This window comes from Salvelinus sp. IW2-2015, linkage group LG20, assembly GCF_002910315.2.
Source record: "Salvelinus sp. IW2-2015 linkage group LG20, ASM291031v2, whole genome shotgun sequence".
NCBI lineage: Eukaryota > Metazoa > Chordata > Actinopteri > Salmoniformes > Salmonidae > Salvelinus > Salvelinus sp. IW2-2015.
Genome location: NC_036860.1, coordinates 67,085,984 through 67,106,125, shown reverse-complemented (window position 1 = coordinate 67,106,125; position 20,142 = coordinate 67,085,984). Strand labels below are relative to the sequence as shown.

At 42.3% G+C, this 20,142-nt stretch overlaps 2 protein-coding genes across 2 annotated transcripts in view; one reads left to right on the top strand and one right to left on the bottom strand.

Annotated features, from left to right (window-relative positions):
- Positions 1–3,377: 3,377 nt before the first annotated feature.
- Positions 3,378–5,829, bottom strand: esm1 (endothelial cell-specific molecule 1). Its single transcript, XM_024010854.2, has 3 exons — positions 5,319–5,829; positions 4,509–4,658; positions 3,378–4,186 (listed from the first exon to the last, which is right to left on the bottom strand). The coding sequence occupies exons 1-3, from the start codon at positions 5,623–5,625 to the stop codon at positions 4,104–4,106; spliced, it is 540 nt and encodes a 179-aa protein (XP_023866622.1). The 5' UTR covers positions 5,626–5,829; the 3' UTR covers positions 3,378–4,103.
- A 2,671-nt stretch (positions 5,830–8,500) lies between these two features.
- Positions 8,501–20,142, top strand: part of LOC111980065 (probable E3 ubiquitin-protein ligase HERC1) — a 106,615-nt gene continuing 94,973 nt past the window's right edge. The window contains 3 exon segments of the mRNA XM_070449584.1: positions 8,501–8,779; positions 15,003–15,202; positions 15,459–16,265. Of these exon segments, the coding sequence (XP_070305685.1) occupies positions 15,041–15,202; positions 15,459–16,265 (969 nt within the window). The 5' untranslated portion in view covers positions 8,501–8,779; positions 15,003–15,040.

The following is a 20,142-nucleotide window of genomic DNA, read 5'->3' as shown; positions in this document are numbered from 1 at the left end:
ATGGGTCACAGCCTCGGCCAATTAAACTCGGACAGTAAGCAGTGAACTGTTGAAGAGCTCCAGGATTGTGTTCATTAGCTACCAAACTGAAAAAAAACTGACTGAAACAGAGTAGGATCTACTTTTCAATGAYAAAAGCACATTTTTGTTTTCTGTTGCAAACGGTTTTTAAACATTTTCCATGGTATGCCTTGCTGAATGTGTCCCATGAGTCTGTGAGGACCTCAGAGAGACCAAACTTGAGGGAACCAGCCAATGGACAGACACATTCGTCCAATAGAACAGTTGAGGCATAGCCATCCAACATAGMAGTAGTATCACGCCAAGCTAAGCCTGCGTGCAAAAATGTCACTTTTCACTTCAAAGCTAGACTGGAAATTGTTCAATGGCATGTTGTGTGTAAGCCAACTACCCTGGAATTCAAAACCACCTAATCAGTTTAAATGTTCTTTTGATTCCTGAATTAGARATCCGTCCGATTCATTGTTGTATTTAGTGGGAGACCCAGACATCAGTTAATTTCCTAGAAGGTCACGACATGTTGCCTTTTATTATCCACTTGACTGTGCTAATAAACAACCTGTTGAAGTAAGCGGCAGGGGCGGACTGGGACCAGGAACCAACCCAGGCATTTCTGATGCATAACATTTTTCTGGGCCTGTGTCTGTGAAATGGGACAGCAGCCATTTAGGTTAATTTGTGCTCGCATCCTTTCTCTCTCTCTCTCTTTCTCTTTTCAACAATKTTTTTTTCTCCCGTGAGACCAGCCCGTTAGCCAAATGATGGAATAGCCCACCGGGCAGTTGGCTGAATTGCCCTATCGCCAGTCCATTTCTGAAGTAAGTCCACTGTAAATAATAGAAAGGAGGGCATTGGCCATAAATCAGAGATCTTTACTGCTGCGTTCACACACCTTTGTTTCTGTGAGGCGGCGCTGACGTGCTCGGGGAGTCAGATAAAGGGTATTTCTCACCAACACTTTCCTGTTATTTTGCATGGCCCTTTGTTTGGTTGTGAAGTCTCCGTGTGTTGGTTCTCAGGGGAATGACAGGAACATGCAAGGCAGAACACTATCAACACCCCTCATAGCCCTCACAGATCAGCCTCTTATCAGACCTGCGTTGTGTTCATTAGGCACCAAATGGAGAAAAAATAAAAATGGACTGAAACAGGGAGGGAATAAGTGGACTACCTGGTACAATAAGAAATACAAATTTTTCAGTTTCTGATTAATTCCGTTTTTTAAAACGTTTTCTGTTGCAACCCTGACCTGTCTGGCTGTCACAGTTTGAGGCTTGTTGTTCCTGTATTGCATCCTGACATGCAACATGTCCTGTTTCATTGGCTCTTACCTTGACATGGCCCTTGACCAGGTCAAGGCTATCCACTCCTTAGCATTCAATGAAGTCTATGCTATCTTTGTCATGGGTGGCTGAGTTTAGACCATAAGAAGCTCTAAAGCTTTGTAGGTCTACATGAAAACGTTGGATAGCCTACATACTCTGCCATCTTGACACGCTTCATACTGTTTCTATACATATAACATTCAGTATTAATTTTGTCAACTGAAAGAAACTGGTGACAATTTAGATGTCACACGAGTCACACCCTTCAACAAACGTGTATGATGTGTGTGCCCTCCAATAGCAAAAACAGAGATGCATTGTCTGAAATGATGTCCTTGAAGTACATGATGAGTTCAGATACCTTTATTCATAACCAAAGGAGTCTATTTTAGCCTTACTGTAGCCTATGTGCCTGCTGCTGCTGAAGGATTGTAAGAGACTGTCCAGTCATCCTTCCATGGAATTGTTGATGGTAAAAATAATGAAAAATTGGACCGGAAATGTGACGAAAAGAAAATGCCTTCCATCTGAACACAAGTACATTGTCTTCGTATAATATAATAATATTCTATCCTATTCTATTCTATCCGATCCTATTCTATCATATCCAATCATATTCTATTCTATTCTATTCTATCCTACCCCTATCCTATTCTATCCTATTCTATTCTATCCTATCCTATTCTTTTCTACCCTATTCTATCGTATTCTATCCTATCCTATCCTATTCTTTTCTACCCTATTTTATCGTATTCTATCCTATTCTGTTCTATTCTATCCTATTCTATTCTATTCGATCCTATTCTATCATATCCTATCCTATTCTATTCTATTCTATCCTATCTTATTATATCATATTCTACCCTATCCTATTATATCCTATCCTATTCTATCCTATCCTATTATATCCTATTCTATCCTATCCTATTATATCCTATCCTATTCTATCCTATGATGTGCCTTCTCACAACATTCCAATACTGTTATTGCAGACACCGCCGTGCAACATGTCTGTGCTCCCTGTGAGTGTGAGAACTTGTTTGTGTTTAGGTGTTGACTTGAAGTTGTTTCAGGAAAGAATTCAGATAAACTCAAGCAGGGAGGAAGCACGGTGTCTCCAGCTCTGCCGGGATGACGGTCCGACAGTCACACCAGTGACGTGTGTCACTTGACAAATTCCAAGCCTTTTAAATTCCCGGGCACAACAAATACAACAACAACAGGAAGAGGGACCATTTTCACAGGTGTCAGGAAGCCCAGGAATAGGAAACAAACAAGCCTGACGCTGGAAAACAGTTGTGTTGTGTACCGTGCTGATTCTCAGAGGTGAGGGTTAGGCTAATAACAGGCTATTTTTAACCCTGACTGGGGTATTTTCAGATTCAGGGTGGACATAGGCCACTCAATGGAGGTCCGAGAGTTCCATGACTTCCAAAGTGATTCAATTGAGGGACAATAATAGGCTTTTAAACTTGGCTATAAGTTATGACCAAATGGTGTCAATAAAGGTGGTAATTGGGAGACTATTCAACCCTTTCTGGGTTTTTTTCAAGTAAACTTCATTAGCCCCAGAATGTACTTTTTTTTAAATGGATGTGCGTATGACCATAAATTATGAACATACACTTTATGTAATCCATTTGGGCGAAATCTTTAGKATTTGTCAAGAAGTAGTGTGACAACTGCAGTTTTGCATCTTCCATTGTCAGGCATTGAATGCCTCGTGATATCAATATAATAATTTTTCAGTCAGATAGAACATAGCTTTGCAGATTCATTTAATGTCCTTGTGGTTTTTCTTGAAAAGGTAGCCTAGCYGTTAAGAACGTTGGGCCAGTAACCGAAAGGTCGCCGAATCGAATCTCCAGGCCCGACTATGTGCCCTTGATCAAGGTACTTAACCCTAATTGCTCTTGTAAGACGCTCTGGATAAGAGCATCTGCTAAATGTATCTTTCTCTTTATGTAGACTGACACCTTTAATAACATAGGAGGTAAATAAACTGCAATGAAATAACAGAGGGCTTCAAACTGATTTTTTCCAGGTCAACTTTGTTTTATTTGTAAGACCATACTGTACATTGGCAGGTGATATAACACATATATATATATATATTGTTCCATGTGGTCACAGGTGAAAGAAAAACAAGAGATTCTCAGTAAAGAACAATCAAACAAACAAACAATTAAAAGCGCAGATCACAGTAGATACTTCTAGAAGAAAAGGAGTAGACAATATATTATTTATTATTTGATATCCCTGGGGGGGGGGGTCATATATCAGCACAACATTTTCACATCATTTGATTGAACCAGTGAAGCAGTGAATGCAACATTGCTAGAATGTTTAGCTCATCATAGACATTCTAGAATGTTTAGCTCATCATAGACATTCTAGAATGTTTAGCTCATCATAGACATTCTAGAATGTTTNTTAGCTCATCATAGACATTCTAGAATGTTTAGCTCATCATAGACATTCTAGATATATTCATACTTTGTATAAAAGTAGAATAAACATATATTTTAACTTTGGTACATTTGACCTCCCTTTGTCTGGTACAACACAGCTCTTATGACATGATGGGGCACTGGTATAAAATAGAAACACCACAACAGAGATGTTCAAAAACATTCAGTAATCTTGTAGAAAATGTGTTTTCTTAATAATACATAATAAAATATATCCTTCAATCATTTAATTTACTACTATGCTTTCTACATTTACACAGAATAAACTAAGTCTTGATAATGAGTGTCAGCGAGGTGTTAACCACTTTGGAGCAGTGGATCTTTCCCCATTCAGACTGGTGGTGTCATCTCCTGAACCAATCTCACCTCCTGAAAACAAAAAAATATCACCTGGTCAATATCTATTTAACGTGAMATGACAACTGCAAATACTTCACAAAGATACACACGCTGCATTTCTTCAACTGGATTGTTTTTAATTGTGTCTTTGCTTTAGTGCTACTACACATTGTGTATCCAAAACATGCTCAAATGTATTTGCTTTTTAACTCAGTACAGTTTCTCAGACAAAGACAAGACCTTTCAACTGGATTAAAATGCACGGGATAATCTCCATTGGAAGTGCTTCAAAGTCCAGAATCTGTGTCCCATAGGGTCCCTCTCACATTGAAGTATTTTCTAAATCTCTTACCTGCATTGGGGTGCTGTGTCTTCAGCTTGCTGGCTATTTTGGTGAAGAATTTGAAGGTGAGGCAGGCTCCTGTCTCTCTGTCACAGATACCCCCAGCTTTGCAATGGCATGTTTTACCACACCCTACCCCATAGGTTCCATACATGCAATCTGTAAGGAAGGGAATACCATTCAATGTTATTGCACTTGCAGGAATTGGACATGATATGTACTAACAGTAGGCAATTCAATTATCATCCATTAGACAAAAAAAGTACTGAGTGGGGATGTCAGCGGGCCACAGAGATGTATTTTCTATTCTGTTCTGTTCTGTAGGTCCATGATCCTTTGCTCTTGGTAATTTATCATATCTGCATTATCGTGATGTAAGCCTACAGAGGCAGTTCTCTTCACCACTATCAACATGAGCAGAAATAGTAAACATCCCAACTTTGCATCCAAAAAGGCCACAGTCAAAGCTAAGTATAGCTTGATGTAAACACTCATATTCTACATGAAACATGTCATAGTAGGCATCGTTTTCATTATGGTAACTTTTAGGAATGCTATGAACACAGAAACTATAGATCACTTTGGAATAACAGCAATGAAACAGTCAGGCTAAGCGTGAACGAAACGAAGCTTCCAGGGTTCCTTGGAATCGTTTTGGGAAGAAATAAACAGACGAAATAGTCAATATGTAGCACAATATAAATAGATATCACATGTATCTAGCCTGTTATGGCATATGTATTGACTATTTACAGATTAATCACACAATTTARGATGCGCAATTGCGCATTTGATGCGTCATGGTGAATATTAGCCTACCTTTGCAGATGCCATATTCATCTCCATAGTCGTCCTCATCTTTGTAGAACTCGCAGAATAATCCCGGTCCGCACTTGACTCCGTGCATCCCAGACACAGTGCGATAGCAGTGTTCCCCTCTGTCTGCCGCACAGACCTGGCAACAACCGCAGTCATCCAGCACTGTCCGTCTGCAGCGCTGCGTCAAGCCGCACAGATCCACATTGCACCGCTCCGGGCAGTTCACCGCGTACTTSACACTTGCTCCCCAAGCCTCAACATTACGCACTATGAATATGGAGAAGACTGTGAAAAGGAGAAAATACATCTTTGGATAAGATWTAGCAAGGGGTGCCTTGGATGTTCAGAAGAGCTGTTCTGGGCTGACGACGTCGCTGCTTGGATGGAGTGACTTAATACACGAGGTTGCATGGTTATATCYGCTTAAAAACAAGTTTGTTTTTTCCCCACATGGTTTGCCCTCGTCAATTTCCTCAATCCGGTGTTGTCATCTAGTCTAGTTGCCAGTCTGCCCCCCTGTTTTAGAAATCCGGCATGGAAGTGGGAATTACACCCAACTGCCATCCAGGAATTGAAGTCTGTACAAACTGATGTCATAGTTTTGTTTGTTTGTGTAGAGGAGACACTTAAGATGCCCCTTTGACCCCCCAAAGTTCCTGGTTCCTTACTTGACCCTAAGGAGACATACAGTCAATCTAACACAAACACACACACACACACACACACATACACACACACACAGCACACACAACACACAACCATGCACACACACCACACATCACACACACACACACACACACACACACACACACACACACACACACACACACAACACACACACACCCTCTCTTCTCTGCCTGTCTGTCCGTCCTGCCGTCTGCCGTCGGTCCGTCTGTCTGTCTGTCGCCGCTGTCTGTTGTCTGTCCATCTGTCCTGCCGCCTGTCTGTCTGTCTGTCTGTCTGTCTTGTCTGTCGTCTGTCGCTGTTCTGTCTGTTCTGTCCGCGCTGTCTGTCCTGTTCTCTGTCCGCACGCCTGTCTGTTCTGTCCATTCGTGTCGCCTGTGTGTCATGTCTTGTCCACCTGCCTGTCTGTTTCTCTGCGTCACTCTCTTACACAGACACTCTTTGTCTCATAAGCGGTCACCGATCCTTAACAGTAGATGGCAGTATCATATAGCGGCAAAGACCACACGTAATAGACTGGTGMRAGCAGTGGGATAATCACTGCAGTCTATTACCTGTCTCTCTGTCTCTGTCTCTCTGTAAGAGCATCATTATTATACTGTTATAATAATAATAATAGAACAGTTGATATGACACATGCTGCACAGGTAGGTGCYCATGTAGCCAGCAGATCTGACACACGTTCTTACAGCTGCACTAGGGTCGGACAGGCTTCCTTTGTAGATTGACACTGCGGGGCCATAGTTTGTGCGGATTAATGTTAATTTTCTCTTCCCTCTAGTAGAATGTARTTTTTTTGTGTGAATTTTTTACCCCCGTCCAGTTGTTGGCAACAATGCACCTTTTGACAGGCCGRCCCCAGGATTTAAGGGTAGGAAACAACACATCCGCTACGCTGATCCTCAACACAGTGGCCCTTCAGGGGTGAGTGCCCAGTCCCCTTCTGTGCTCCCTGTTCACTCATGACTGCATGGCCAGGCACGACTCCGACACCATCATTAAGTTTGCCGTTGACACAACAGTGGTAGGCTTGATCACCAACAACGACGAGACAACCTATAGGGAGGAGGTCAGAGACCTGGCCGTGTGGTGCCAGGACAACAACCTCTCCCTCAACYTGATCAAGACAAAGGAGATGATTGTGGACTCCAGGAAAACGAGGGCCGAGCACGCCCCCATTCTCATCGACGGGGCTGCAGTGGAGCAGGTTGAGAACTTCAAGTTCCTTGGTGTCCACATCACCAACAAACTATCATGGTCCAAACACACCAAGACAGTTGTGACACAGCCTGGAATTGAACCAGAGTCTGTAGTGACATCTCTAGCACTGAGATGCAGTGCCTTAGACTGCTGCGCCACTTGGGAYCCCAATATGTGGTAGTAGTAGAGTAGTGGCCTGAGGGCACACTTAATGTTTTGTGAAATCGGTTGTGAAATGTATTGTAGCTAATGTTTTTAAAATTGTATATAACTGCCTTAAGTTAATTTTGATGGATCACAGGAAGSGTAGCTAATGGAGAGCCACAATAATTACAAATACAAAATACACGCAAAAATCTAATTTGTCTTTATTTGTCACATGCGCCGAATACAGGTGAGGACCTTACAGTGAAATGTTTACTTACAAGTCCTTAACCAACAATGCTTTAAGAAGTTAAGAAGAAAAATGTGTTAAGTAAAAAATAGATATGTAGAAAAATTGAAAATAAAAGTAACAAATAATTAAACAGCAGCAGTAAAATAACAATAGCGAGGCTATATACAGGTGGTACCAGTACAGAGTCATTGTGCGGCGGCACCAGTTAGTTGAAGTAATTGAGGTAATATGTACATGTAGGTAGAGTTAAAATGACCATGCATAGATAATAAGAAAAGAGTAGCAGCAGCGTAAAAGAGGGGTCTTGGTAGCCCTTTGATTAGCTTTTCAGGAGTTTTATGGCCTGGGGGTAGAAACTGTTAAGAAGCTTTTTGGACCTAGACTTGGCACTCTGCTACCACTTGCCATGCGGTAGCAGAGAGAACAGACTGACTAGGGTGGCTGGCGTATTTAACCATTTTCAGGGCCTTCCTCTGACACCGCCTGGTATAGAGGTCCTGGATGGCGGGAAGCTTGACCCCAGTGATGTACTGGGCCGTACGCACTACCCTCTGTAGTGCCTTGCGGTCGGGGCCAAGCAGTTGCCATACCAGGCAGGTATGCAACCAGTCAGGATGCTCTCGTTGGTGCAACTGTAGAACCTTTTGAGGATCTGAGGACCCATGCCACATCTTTTCAGTCTCCTGAGGGGGAATAGGCATTGTTGTTTGGGTTTGGAAGGGGTAGGCTGTCATTGTAAATAAGAATTTGTTCTTAATTAACTGACTTGCCTAGTTAAATATAGGTTAAATACAACATACAGTATCTGTATTTCGCCAATAAACCCGAAGAAGAATCTTGGTCTCGCGTGACGGTTTCCATGTGTTCTCGCTGACGRCCAAGCGTGGTGGGCTGTGCTTTTCATGGCAACCAGGCAGAAAACTGTTGTTTCGTCCTGGCGAGACRGAAAACATTTTGCCGGTGCCGTGTCGGAGACTGACTTAATGGAAACCTGGATGTCTTAACTTGTTACTAATTTGTATTCATTAATTCTAGATACAGAATTATTTGCAAAACTTGTTTTTCCGTTAGCTGTCAACTGCAGTGGCACTGTAACGTTAGTTGCCAGCTGTAGCTAACGTTAGCTAACTGAGCGTACGAGGAAAGCAGAGACCGGGTGTGAATAACACTGACAACAGAGGTAGGGTTTTATTTGGAATGCATTTGTGTATGCAGTGTGTGTAGCTATGCCAATAGACAATCACCGTTACACAACATTTTGTGTTGCAAAAKCAACAATTGTTGCTAGCTAGCTAACTTGGCTTGTTGCTAGCTAGCAATGCTATCTAATGTCAGAATGACACAGTGCAGTCTGTACAGGCGTATCCTATTAGTCAAGATGGCTAACTATAGCTAGGTTGAGTTTGGTTAAATAGCAGTTGTCAACCTAGCTAGATAGAAAGCTAAGACCTTATAGGACAGTAGCTAGCTACTAGCTTGCTGCAACACAATACAGAGCTACTAACGTTACACAATGCAGATCTGGTGCTGATTATAAAATGACAGCTGTCACTGTACCACATCTGTGAGTAGTTTAGGTATTGTATTGTACCTATGCAAGTTAGCTAGCTTTTACAGTAGCTAACTGTTTAGAATACCCAGCTAGTCAATGTGATTGCAAGGATAAAAGCTTGACCAGAATCCACTTTAGTCACCCTCCTGTGCCATGTATGCCTTGCAAAACAACAACMTGAGTTTTTTTCCCAGCTGAATTTGTTTTCAGGAGCACATGGTCATCTTGTAGTAGATTAGCTACACTTTGAAACAGAGGTGATACAGTATGTAAACACTTCCATACAGTCATTACACAGTAGGTAGTGTAAATCTGTGACAGAGGACACAGAATTTTCGTCCAACTGATCCTTCCTAAATTCGCCCACCTTTCTCAATCAATGAGAGAAGATTTGAAATAGACAAGATGGCGGCGTCTACTACATGTCTACTACATTAGCAGTTGACATTTTCTCACACTCACTGATTGTTTTCTGCATACTGAAAGCCTGTCTGCAATGCCAGGATACCTGGGGGAATAGCTGCCAAATTCAAACCTGTCTTTCAAGTCACAGTCATGTCCTTGGRGTTTGAATGTTAGTCATGCACTCTCATATTGTGGTCTTCTGATGACAGAAGAGTATTCAGAGACAAGTGYTCAGCTTTCCACAAACCTCTGTCACAGATTATTTGCTTCATGTAGCCTCAAGGTTAGAGCATTGGGCCAGTAACTGAARGTTTGCTAGTTCGAATACTGGAGCCGACAAGGTGAAAAAAAWYAAATAATAATCTGTCGCAGTGCCCTCTAGCAAGGCACTTAACACTAATTACTCCAGGGGTGCTGTCRAATAGTGACCCTGGCTGTGACCCCACTCGGGTGTCTCGGGAAGTTGGAATATGCAAAGAATATATATATATTTTACACACTTATAAATAAAGGCACCTCTCTAATAATAATAGTTATTGTTGTCTCAGTTGCCACTGGTTTGTTGACAACGAAGAATTCCCAATCTGGCCCTCAACCATCAAGGTCACCTAATAATCCCCAGTTTACAATTGGCTCATTCATCCCCCTCCTCTCCCCTGTAACTATTCCCCAGGTCGTTGCTGCAAATGAGAACGTGTTCTCAGTCAACTTACCTGGTAAAATAACGGTAAAATAAATAAAACGAAGAATCGTGCCATTGTTGTCGTGTCAATCGTCCCACCCCATCATGCATTGATTTTAGGCCATTTTGAATTTAACCTTACTGTAGCTTACTGTTGCATCTCAGCTTAGTAAATTTTAGCTAGTCCTAAGGTATGTGTAAACCTGACATAGGGATTGAGTGATAGACATTATTTACTGCTGTCTGAGGCAATCCTCGTAAAAAGGCTTGCTTCCCACTTATGGCTAGAAAGAAGCTTGTTCAGGCCACTTTTCTCGCTGTAATGGAACATGGMGACTTGTTGTATATGCATGCAACCTCCTCTGTCTTACAGAGACTGGACTCTTTATCATGCATCCTTGAGCTTTATTACAKATGCCAAGTCACTCACCCACCATTGCAACTTGTACCAAATGGTAGGTTGGACCTCACTTTTTATGCGCAGAAAGCTACATTTGTATGTGTTCATCTACAAAGCCCTTTTGGGTAAACTCCCTCTTCACCTCTGTASTCTMGTCTCCTTCACCACCAGCAGTTACCATACCCGGTCTGRTAGGTGGTTGCTACTTAAAGTCCCCAGGACATTTACAGTATTAGGCAAGACTGCCTTCTCTTCTTGTGCACCAGAGGCATGGAATACTCTTCTTGTGCACCAGAGGCATGGAATAGTCTACAATCCATGCGTCATCTAGATATGTTAGTGCCACTGAATTWATTTAAAATATTGTTGTGAAACTGTTACAGAGGAGTTTTTTTTAGGCTGGATCATGTTGTATTGTATTGTTGTATGTTTTAGTTCTGTATTGTACTGATTGTTGCTGCCTTCTTGGCCAGGTCTCCCTTGAAAAAGAGWCTCTGGTTCTCAATGGGCTTTTCCTGGTTAAATAAAGGTTAAATAAAATATATAAATAAAACTAACTCCATTAGCTAGTTTCATGAACACCAATTATGCCTAGTTCTAGACAATTATGCCTGGTTCTAGACAAGTATGCCTGGTTCTGGACAATTATGCCTGGTTCTAGACAATTATGCCTGGTTCTAGACAATTATGCCTGGTTCTAGACAATTATGCCTGGTTCTAGACAATTAGGCCTGGTTCTAGACAATTATGTCTGGTTCTAGACAATTATGTCTGGTTCTAGACAATTAGGCATGGTTCTAGACAATTAGGCATGGTTCTAGACAATTAGGCATGGTTCTAGACAATTAGGCATGGTTCTAGACAAAAAAAAACACTTAGCTCCAATTTACAATTTGTATTGAACAAACCTTTTGGGACTAGGCCTAATTAGTGTCTGGGAAACCGGCCCTACGGTCTGTTATTTCAATACTCTGTGTATGGCGCCCTAAGCTTTATTGCCTCCGGTCACCTTACTATTTGCCTTTTATTATTAGTAACATGTAACCTAACCTGCACATTTTGCTCTTGCATATAGTAAATAATCAGAGACCGCCTGACCAGTCTGGAGCTGTAGGTCAACCTGATACTAGACAAAGTGTGAGGCCTCTCCAATTGACATTCATTTTAATAATGATACCCCCCCCCATGCCCAATATAGGCCCGTCTGTTGATCCAGATGGTTGATCAGGTGCTGGTTCAGGGATGTCGAAGAGTCAGCTAGGTTAGGCCCGACTAGCTATGTKAAGACCTTTACTGTAATGTTGTTGCCTCTCTTAAAATAAGCTTCCTGTTATTTTTGTCCACTGGAAACCATAAAGGCTCAGTCCTTGGGCTGTGCTCTAGGCAAGCTGCCTGCCTCATGCCTGTCTGTTGGYCCTCTATTCTGACTGTTGAGAGAGGCTCACTCTCAGACATTAGTCGGCCCATAACTAGCTCTCACTTCACTAATGCTGCATCATGTTAATGTATTACAGTAAGAGTTCTATGAAGACTGATGAAAGGCTTAATGCACTGTGCTGTGCATCGAGTTCAATTGTCTGTTGTGKTGTTGTTGAGAAATCTCAACACTCCGTGTACAAGGCAGAGTTGACCGGCAAGGAGTGTGGGTGGACTGAAGGTCCGACTATATCGAGTCACTGTCAGTCCATACTTGTAAAAAAATAAATAATAATAAATAAATAAATAAATCTAATCTTAAAGCCTTACTGTGTACCTATGTTTATCCTGTTTAAAGCTGGGCTCGTATTTGTTTGCTGAAATCCATAGTTTAAAAAACTTGAATCAAATACAACCACTGACTGTTTCCTAGTTTCTGTTGCTCTAAAATGGCTCTAAGACATAGTGTAATCAATGTAATCTGACATTCAGTTGACGCATGCGCTGAGTTGTCATTTTAGAGCGAGGAAAACAAGGAAACGYTCGGTGGTTGTATTTGACTCAAGTATGAAAGTATGGAGGCCCCAGACCCTCCGCTAGACCAGAGAGAGGCTACTGTACTGGACAGTCTCATCCAAGCTACTGTGTTGGCCTCTGGGCATTGTAGAGACTGAGGTAACCYTTGAGAGGTTTGACTTTTATCTGTCTAAAGGGAAATGAAGAGACTCAKGCTATTGACCAGTTCAAGGAGATGGTTGCAATATTACCCTAGGCGTTGGCAGCACTTGGAAAACAAGTATACTCCAAGGCTAACAAAAAAGCAATTAAACTCTTATTAGCGTGCTCTTACCTTATCAGCAGTAATAACATCATTTGACATGCTTTGTTTGCTCGCATGATCACGTCTTAGACATATTATTAATATTATCAATACTATCAATCGGCCTGCTGTGGTGTTGTGTAGCTTAATGGAGTTCAAGGCTTGTGATCAGAGAGGGGTGTTGTGTAGCTTAATGCAGTTCAAGGCTTGTGATCAGAGAGGGTTGGTGTAGCTTAATGCAGTTCAAGGCTTGTGATCAGAGAGGGGTGTTGTGTAGCTTAATGCAGTTCAAGGCTGTGATCAGAGAGGGGTGTTGTGTAGCTTAATGCAGTTCAAGGCTTGTGATCAGAGAGGGGTGTTGTGTAGCTTAATGCAGTTCAAGGCTTGTGATCAGAGAGGGTGTTGTTGTAGCTTAATGGAGTTCAAGGCTTGTGATCAGAGAGGGGTGTTGTGTAGCTTAATGCAGTTCAAGGCTTGTGATCAGAGAGGGGTGTTGTGTAGCTTAATGCAGTTCAAGGCTTGTGATCAGAGAGGGGTGTTGTGTAGCTTAATGCAGTTCAAGGCTTGTGATCAGAGAGGGGTGTTGTGTAGCTTAATGCAGTTCAAGGCTTGTGATCAGAGAGGGTTGTTTGTGTAGCTTAATGCAGTTCAAGGCTTGTGATCAGAGAGGGGTGTTGTGTAGCTTAATGCAGTTCAAGTTCAAGGCTTGTGATCAGAGAGGGGTGTTGTGCTAAGCAGTGTTTGTAAGCAGTAGATTGTAGAACAAGACGTCTGGAAAGTTAGTTGGCTAGACATAGAGAGTTAAGAAGGGACTGGGTTCAATGGGATAGTGTGTCATACATTCATGGTCATGTGCCTACTGCCCTGCTGCTAGACGTAGCCTTGCTGTGCTGTGGCGTGACACTGAAACAGAATGTATTTAAAATGGAGAATCATATTTCCGTACTACTGGTACTTTCCAGCTGCTGACCAGTGACTGCTGCCACCAACTGTAATGTAAATGAATTATTTACAAGTCACAGCCCCATATCGATCAGATCAAGACGAGGGATTCCTTTACTGAAAAGCCTTGACTCCAAGGACATTTCAGTTGAGCTATTTTCATGTCATCTCATGTCCTAAGAAGACTTTCAGACCACTTTAAATCAGATTCAAGTTTCAGTGTTTTAATTAAGGATCCGCCCCTTTCGCCCCCCTGTTTTCGTCTAAAATGACATACCCAAATCTAACTGCCTGTAGCTCAGGACCTGAAGCAAGGATATGCATTTTCTTGATACCATTTGAAAGGAAACACTTTGAAGTTTGTGGAAATGTGAAATGAATGTAGGAGAATATAACACATTAGATCTGGTAAAAGATAATACAAAGAAAAAAAACATGCGTTGTTTTGTATTTTTTTTGTACCATCTTTGAAATGCAAGCGAAAAGCCTTAGTGTATTACTCCATCCCAGGTGCAATTTAGATTTTGTCCACTAGATGGCATCAGTTTATGTGCAATGTTTTAGACTGATCCAATGAACTATTGTATTTCTGTTCAAAATGTTGTATCAAGACTGCCCGAATGTGCCTAATTGGTTTATTAATACATTTTCAAGTTCATAACTGTGCACTCTCCTCAAACAATAGCATGGTATTATTTCACTGTAATAGCTACTGTAAATTGGACCCTGCAGTTAGATTAACAAGAATTTAAGCTTTCTGCCAATATCAGATATGTCTATATCCTGGGAAATGTTCTTGTTACTTACAACCTCATGCTAATCGCATTAGCCTACGTTAGCTCAACCTTCCCGCGCGGGACACACTGATCCTGAAGAGGTTTTAATGTGCTAAGCTTTTCGTTCAACAACAACTTTCGTCGGGGCATACAGCCAAATACAGTGATAGGCCATAGCTTTTATAGTGGTACTGTTTAATAATTTTACCTTAACCTAATTCTACTATATCAACCAAGGGGTTTTCTCTCACTCCCTCTCTTCTTCGGTCCTGTCCCTGACAGCTGTAATAACTCCACAGTGTAGATAATGATCAGGAGAAATGCTGCCTTGATTTTGGTATCTATAGCTCGTAGTCTAACCTTATTAACCAAGGTGCTTTCTCTTTCTCCCCTTCATCTGTTCCTGACAGCTGTAATAACTCCACAGTGTAGATAATGATCAGGAGAAATGGTGCCTTGCCAGACCCACGTGATGCTGAAGTGGCAGGAGCATCTGAACAGCTCCTGGGCGGCGGAGGACAGCCAGACGGCCACGCGCCAGGGGGCTGCAGGACTCTACGCCAAACTGCTACACAATAAGGAAGTGGTGGGGTTGGCCCAGCCTGTAATGGTAAAGGGACAGAACGTGCTCAACTCGTATCCTCTTGCATATATTATATAGCCTGAGTTCCAGTTTGTTTGTGCTCTCATGCCAACCGCCTGTCACTCATTGTCATGACAATAACAGCAATGGAGAGGGCAAGAGCACAGACTGATCTGGGACCAGGCTCAATATTAGGAAGGTGTTCCCAATGTTTGGTGTACTTGGTGTATATTCAACATACTTGAATATAAGTTGCAATTGATGGGTTTGTTTTTCATTTCAGGACTTGATTGGCCCGCGCCTGCCAGACTTCCAGTATGAGTCCAGTGCTGCCGAGGAGCGGGAGGAGTACCTGTCGTCGTTACTCCACAGCCAGCGCTGCCTGGCCCACCGTGTGCTGGCACGGACCCCCTATGCCCTGGGCCTGCACCACCGCCTCGTGGTCCTCCAGCGGATATACTACGCCCTCCACAGCAAGTACCACGACCGCTTCCGGGCTCCTGCTCCCCCTCAGACCATGGCTAGCCAGGACAGTGGGGCCATGGAGGCTGCCTCAGAGCCCTGGCTGCCTGGAGGAGCGTCCAGAGTTAAATCAGGGACGGATGTTCTGATAGAGATGGGCGTACGGACAGGGCTGAGTCTCCTCTTCGCCCTGCTGCAGCAGAACTGGCGGTACGCCCGCGAGGACCCCGGAGTGGCGCTGTGTAACGATGTGTTGGCTACCGCTTCCTCTGTCCTAGCCTCCCTGCCCCCTCTCTCTCTGGCCAACGAGAACAAGATCCCAGCGGTGGGGCTGGACTGCCTGGCTCAGGTGGCAGACTTCCTGAAGAAGACGTCTGTGAGCTCTGGGAGTGGAGGGGCAGATCGGGCGGGACGCAGGCTGGCTCTGGAGCTGCTGCTGGGCCTGGCTGTCCAGAGGGGCTCCCTGAGATTCCTGCTGGAGTGGGTGGAGGTGGCCCTGGCTGCCTCTGCTGCTTCCTCTTCCTCTATAACATCCTCCACCTCCACGGGGTCACAACAGTTAAAGTCAGAGGGTGGAGTAGGCTATGACCTCATCTATCAAACACTTCTTCAAATGAGGCAGTACTCGGTACGTACGTTCCCTCACCTTGACCTTCTCCTTTCTATTCAGGGTAGGTTTCATCAATAATAGCAGTGCTCATGTTCTGCTATTTATATAGATGATCGATGCGTCCCAAATGGTATAAGGGCTCAGGTAAAAAGTAGTGTACTATATAGGAATAGGGCCATCTGGTACCCCTAAAGTCTAATCCTGGGGCGGGGTTCTACTAAGCTAACATATGGAATTATTGTACGATGGTCATACCCAAGGATCATTTAGCGATTTCATTGAGAATTTTAGGACCCCTTAGGTATATCAGTACCAGTCAAAAGTTTGGACACACCTACTCTTCAAGGGTTTTTCTTTATTTTACTATTTTCTACATTGTAAAATAATAGTGAAGACATCAAAACTAAGAAATAAACAATGGAATCATGTAGTAACAAAAGAAGTGTTAAACAAATCTAACAAAATATATATTTGATTATTCAAAGAGCCACCCTTTGCCTTGATGACAGCTTTGCACACTCTTGGATTCTCTCAACCAGATTCATGAGGAATGTTTTCAACTGTCTTGAAGGAGTTCCCACAAATGCTGACACTTGTTGGCTGCTTTTCCTCCACTTAAGGTCCAACTCATCCAAACCATCTCAATTGGGTTGAGTTTGTGTAATTGTGGAGGCCAGGTCATCTGATGCAGCACTCCATCACTCTCCTTCTTGGTCAAATAGTGTTTGGGTCATTGTGACTGTTTGAAAAACAAATGATAATCCCACTAAGCGCAAACTAGATGGGATGACGTATCACTGCAGAATGCTGTGGTAGCCATGCTGGTTAAGTGTGCTTTGAATTCTAAATAAATCACTGACAGTGTCACCAGCAAAGCTCAATCACACCATCTCCTCCGTGCTTCACGGTGGGAACCACACATGCGGAGATCATCCGTTCACCTACTCTGCATCTAACTCGTAACACAGCGGTTGGAACCAAATTTGGACRRATCAGACCAAAGGACAGATTTCCACTGGTCTAATGTCCATTACTCGTGTTTCTTGGCCCAAGCAAGTCTCTTCTTCTTGTTGGTGTCCTTCAGTAGTAGTTTCTTTGCAGCAATTTGACAATGAAGGCCTGATTCACACAGTCTCCTCTGAACAGTTGGTGTTGAGATGTGTCTGTTACTTGAACTCTGTGAAGCATTTATTTGGGCTGCAATCTCAGGTGCAATTAACTCTAATGAACTTATCTTCTGCAGCAGAGGTAACTCTGGGTCTTCCTTTCCTGTGGCGGTCCTCATGAGAGCCAGTTTCATCAGAGCACTTGATGATTTTTGCGATTGCACAACGTTCTTGACATGTTCTGTATTGACTMACCTTTATGTCTTAAAGTTATGATGGACTGTCATTTATCTTTGCTTATGTGAGCTGTTCTTGCAAAAGTATTGACTTGGTCTTTTACCAAATAGMGCTATCTTCTGTATACCACCACCCTTACCTTSTCACAACACAACTGATTGGCTCAAAAGCATTAATAAGGAAATACAGTRCACAAATTAACTTTTAACACACCTGTTAATTGAATTGCATTCCAGGTGACTACCCCATGAAGCTGGTTGAGAGAATACCAAGAGTGTGCAAAGCTGTCATCAATGCAAAGGGTGGCTTCTTTGAAGATTCTCAAATATATACATTTTTGTTAGATTTGTTTAACACTTCTTTGGTTACTACATGATTCCATGTGTTATTTCATAGTTTTGATGTCTTCACTATTATTCTACAATGTAGAAAATAGTAAAAAATTAAGAAAAACCCTAGAAAGAGTAGGTGTGTCCAAACTTTTGACTGGTACTGTACATAAAAATATATATATTATAATAATTTGATTAAACATTGAATTTTGGCTTACTGCTATTAGCCAATAGAAACACAATGAATAACAGATTCGTAGATAGAAAAACAGAGTAAAAATCAAATCAAAATGACGTTTTTGAAAATGTCTGTCCTATACCTGAGCGATTATAAGAAAGATCAGTAAATMATTTATATACAGTGCATTCGGAAAGTATTCTAAAATGTATTAAGTATWAAAAAAAATCCTCATCAATCTACACACAATAGCCATTAATGACAAAGCTTAGACAGGTTTTTAGAAATGTTTGCAAATTTATAAAAACTATAACTATTCAGACCTTTTGCTATAAGACTAAACATTTTGCTCAGGTGGGTCCTGTTTACGTTGATCATACTTAAGTTGTTTGTACAACTTGATTGGAGTCCACCTGTGGTAAATTAAATTGATTGGACATGATTTGGAAAGGCACACACCTGTCTATAGTTGACAGTGCATGTCAGAGCAAAAACCAGGTCGAACMAATTGTCCGTAGAGCTCTGAGACAGGATTGTGTCAAGGCACAGATCTGGGGAAGAGTACCAACACATTCCTGGAGCCTTGAATGTCCCCAAGAACACAGTGGCCTCCATCATTCTTAAATGGACGAGGTTTGGAACCACCAAGGCTCTTCCTAGAGCTGGCCACCCGGCCAAACTGAGCAATCGGGGAAGAAGGCCTTGGTCAGGAAGGTGACCAAGAACCTGAATGTCACTATGACAGAGCTCTAGAGTTCCTTTTTAGAGATGGGAGAACCTTCCAGAAGAACAACCATCTCTGCAGCACTCCACCAATCAGGCCTTTATGGTAGAGTGGCCAGACGGAAGCCGTTCCTCAGTAAAAGACATGACAGCCCGCTTGGAGTTTGCCAAAAGGCACCTAAAGGACTCTCAGACTATGAGAAACAAGATTCTCTGGCAGCATCATGCTGTGGGGATGTTTTTCAGCGGCAGAGACTGGTTGACTAGTCAGGGTCGAGGGAAAGATGAACAGAGCAAAGTATAGAGAGATCCTAGATAAAAACCTGCTCCAGAGCGCTCAGGACCTCAGACTGGTGCGACGGTTCACCTTCCAACAGGACAACGACCCTACGCACACAGCCAAGAAAACGCAGGAGTGGCTTCAGGCCAAGTCTCTGAATGTCCTTGAGTGGCCCAGCATGAGCKCGGYTTTGAACCAGATCGAACATCTCTGGTTATACCTGAAAATAGCTTTGCAGCAACGCTCCCCATCCAATCTGACAGAGCTTGAGAGGATCTGCAGAGAAGAATGGGAGAATCTCACCAAATACATAAATGTGTAAATATGTAAATGTAATATTTTTGGGGGATTTGTAATACATTTGCAAAAATACCCCATAAATGCTTTGCCATTATGGGGAATTATGTGTTATTAACTATTAATTAACTATTAAATRCATTTAAAAATAAGGCTGTAATGTAACAAAATGTGGAAAGGGGTCTGAATACTTTCTGAATGCACAATTTTTTTTACTCATATTTAACCCCTTTTTTTTACGCACTAAACTACTCCCATATGAGTGTACAAAACATTAGATTTAACAAGTGACATCCATAAGGAATCATAGCTTTCATCTGGATTCACCTGGTCTGTCTCTGTCATGGAAAGAGCAGGTGTTCTTAATGTTTTGTACACTCAGTGTGTATTGTGGAGGGTACTAATGCAGGATAACATTTCCCCTCGTTGTAAATCATATTTACTTTTTCATTTTACTGTGTATCCTGGCCTGATGCCTGGAGCTAAAAGCCTGGTCCATTCCTCAGTGTGGTGGTGCTGCCTCGTCTGTCTGTGTGTCCACTTGATTTACTAGTCACTTAATCAATAGGAAATGTTCCGCCAGAAAGCTTTTATCTTCTGGGTGATGAAGAACTCCACCAGCAACTTTTCAAGTGGATCTCGAAATGTAGATATATATATATGACAGGGTGGTAATCTCCCAACAGACTGCTATTGAGTTGTTATTTCTGTGGTATTGTTTTATTGTCTTCCCAACAGACTG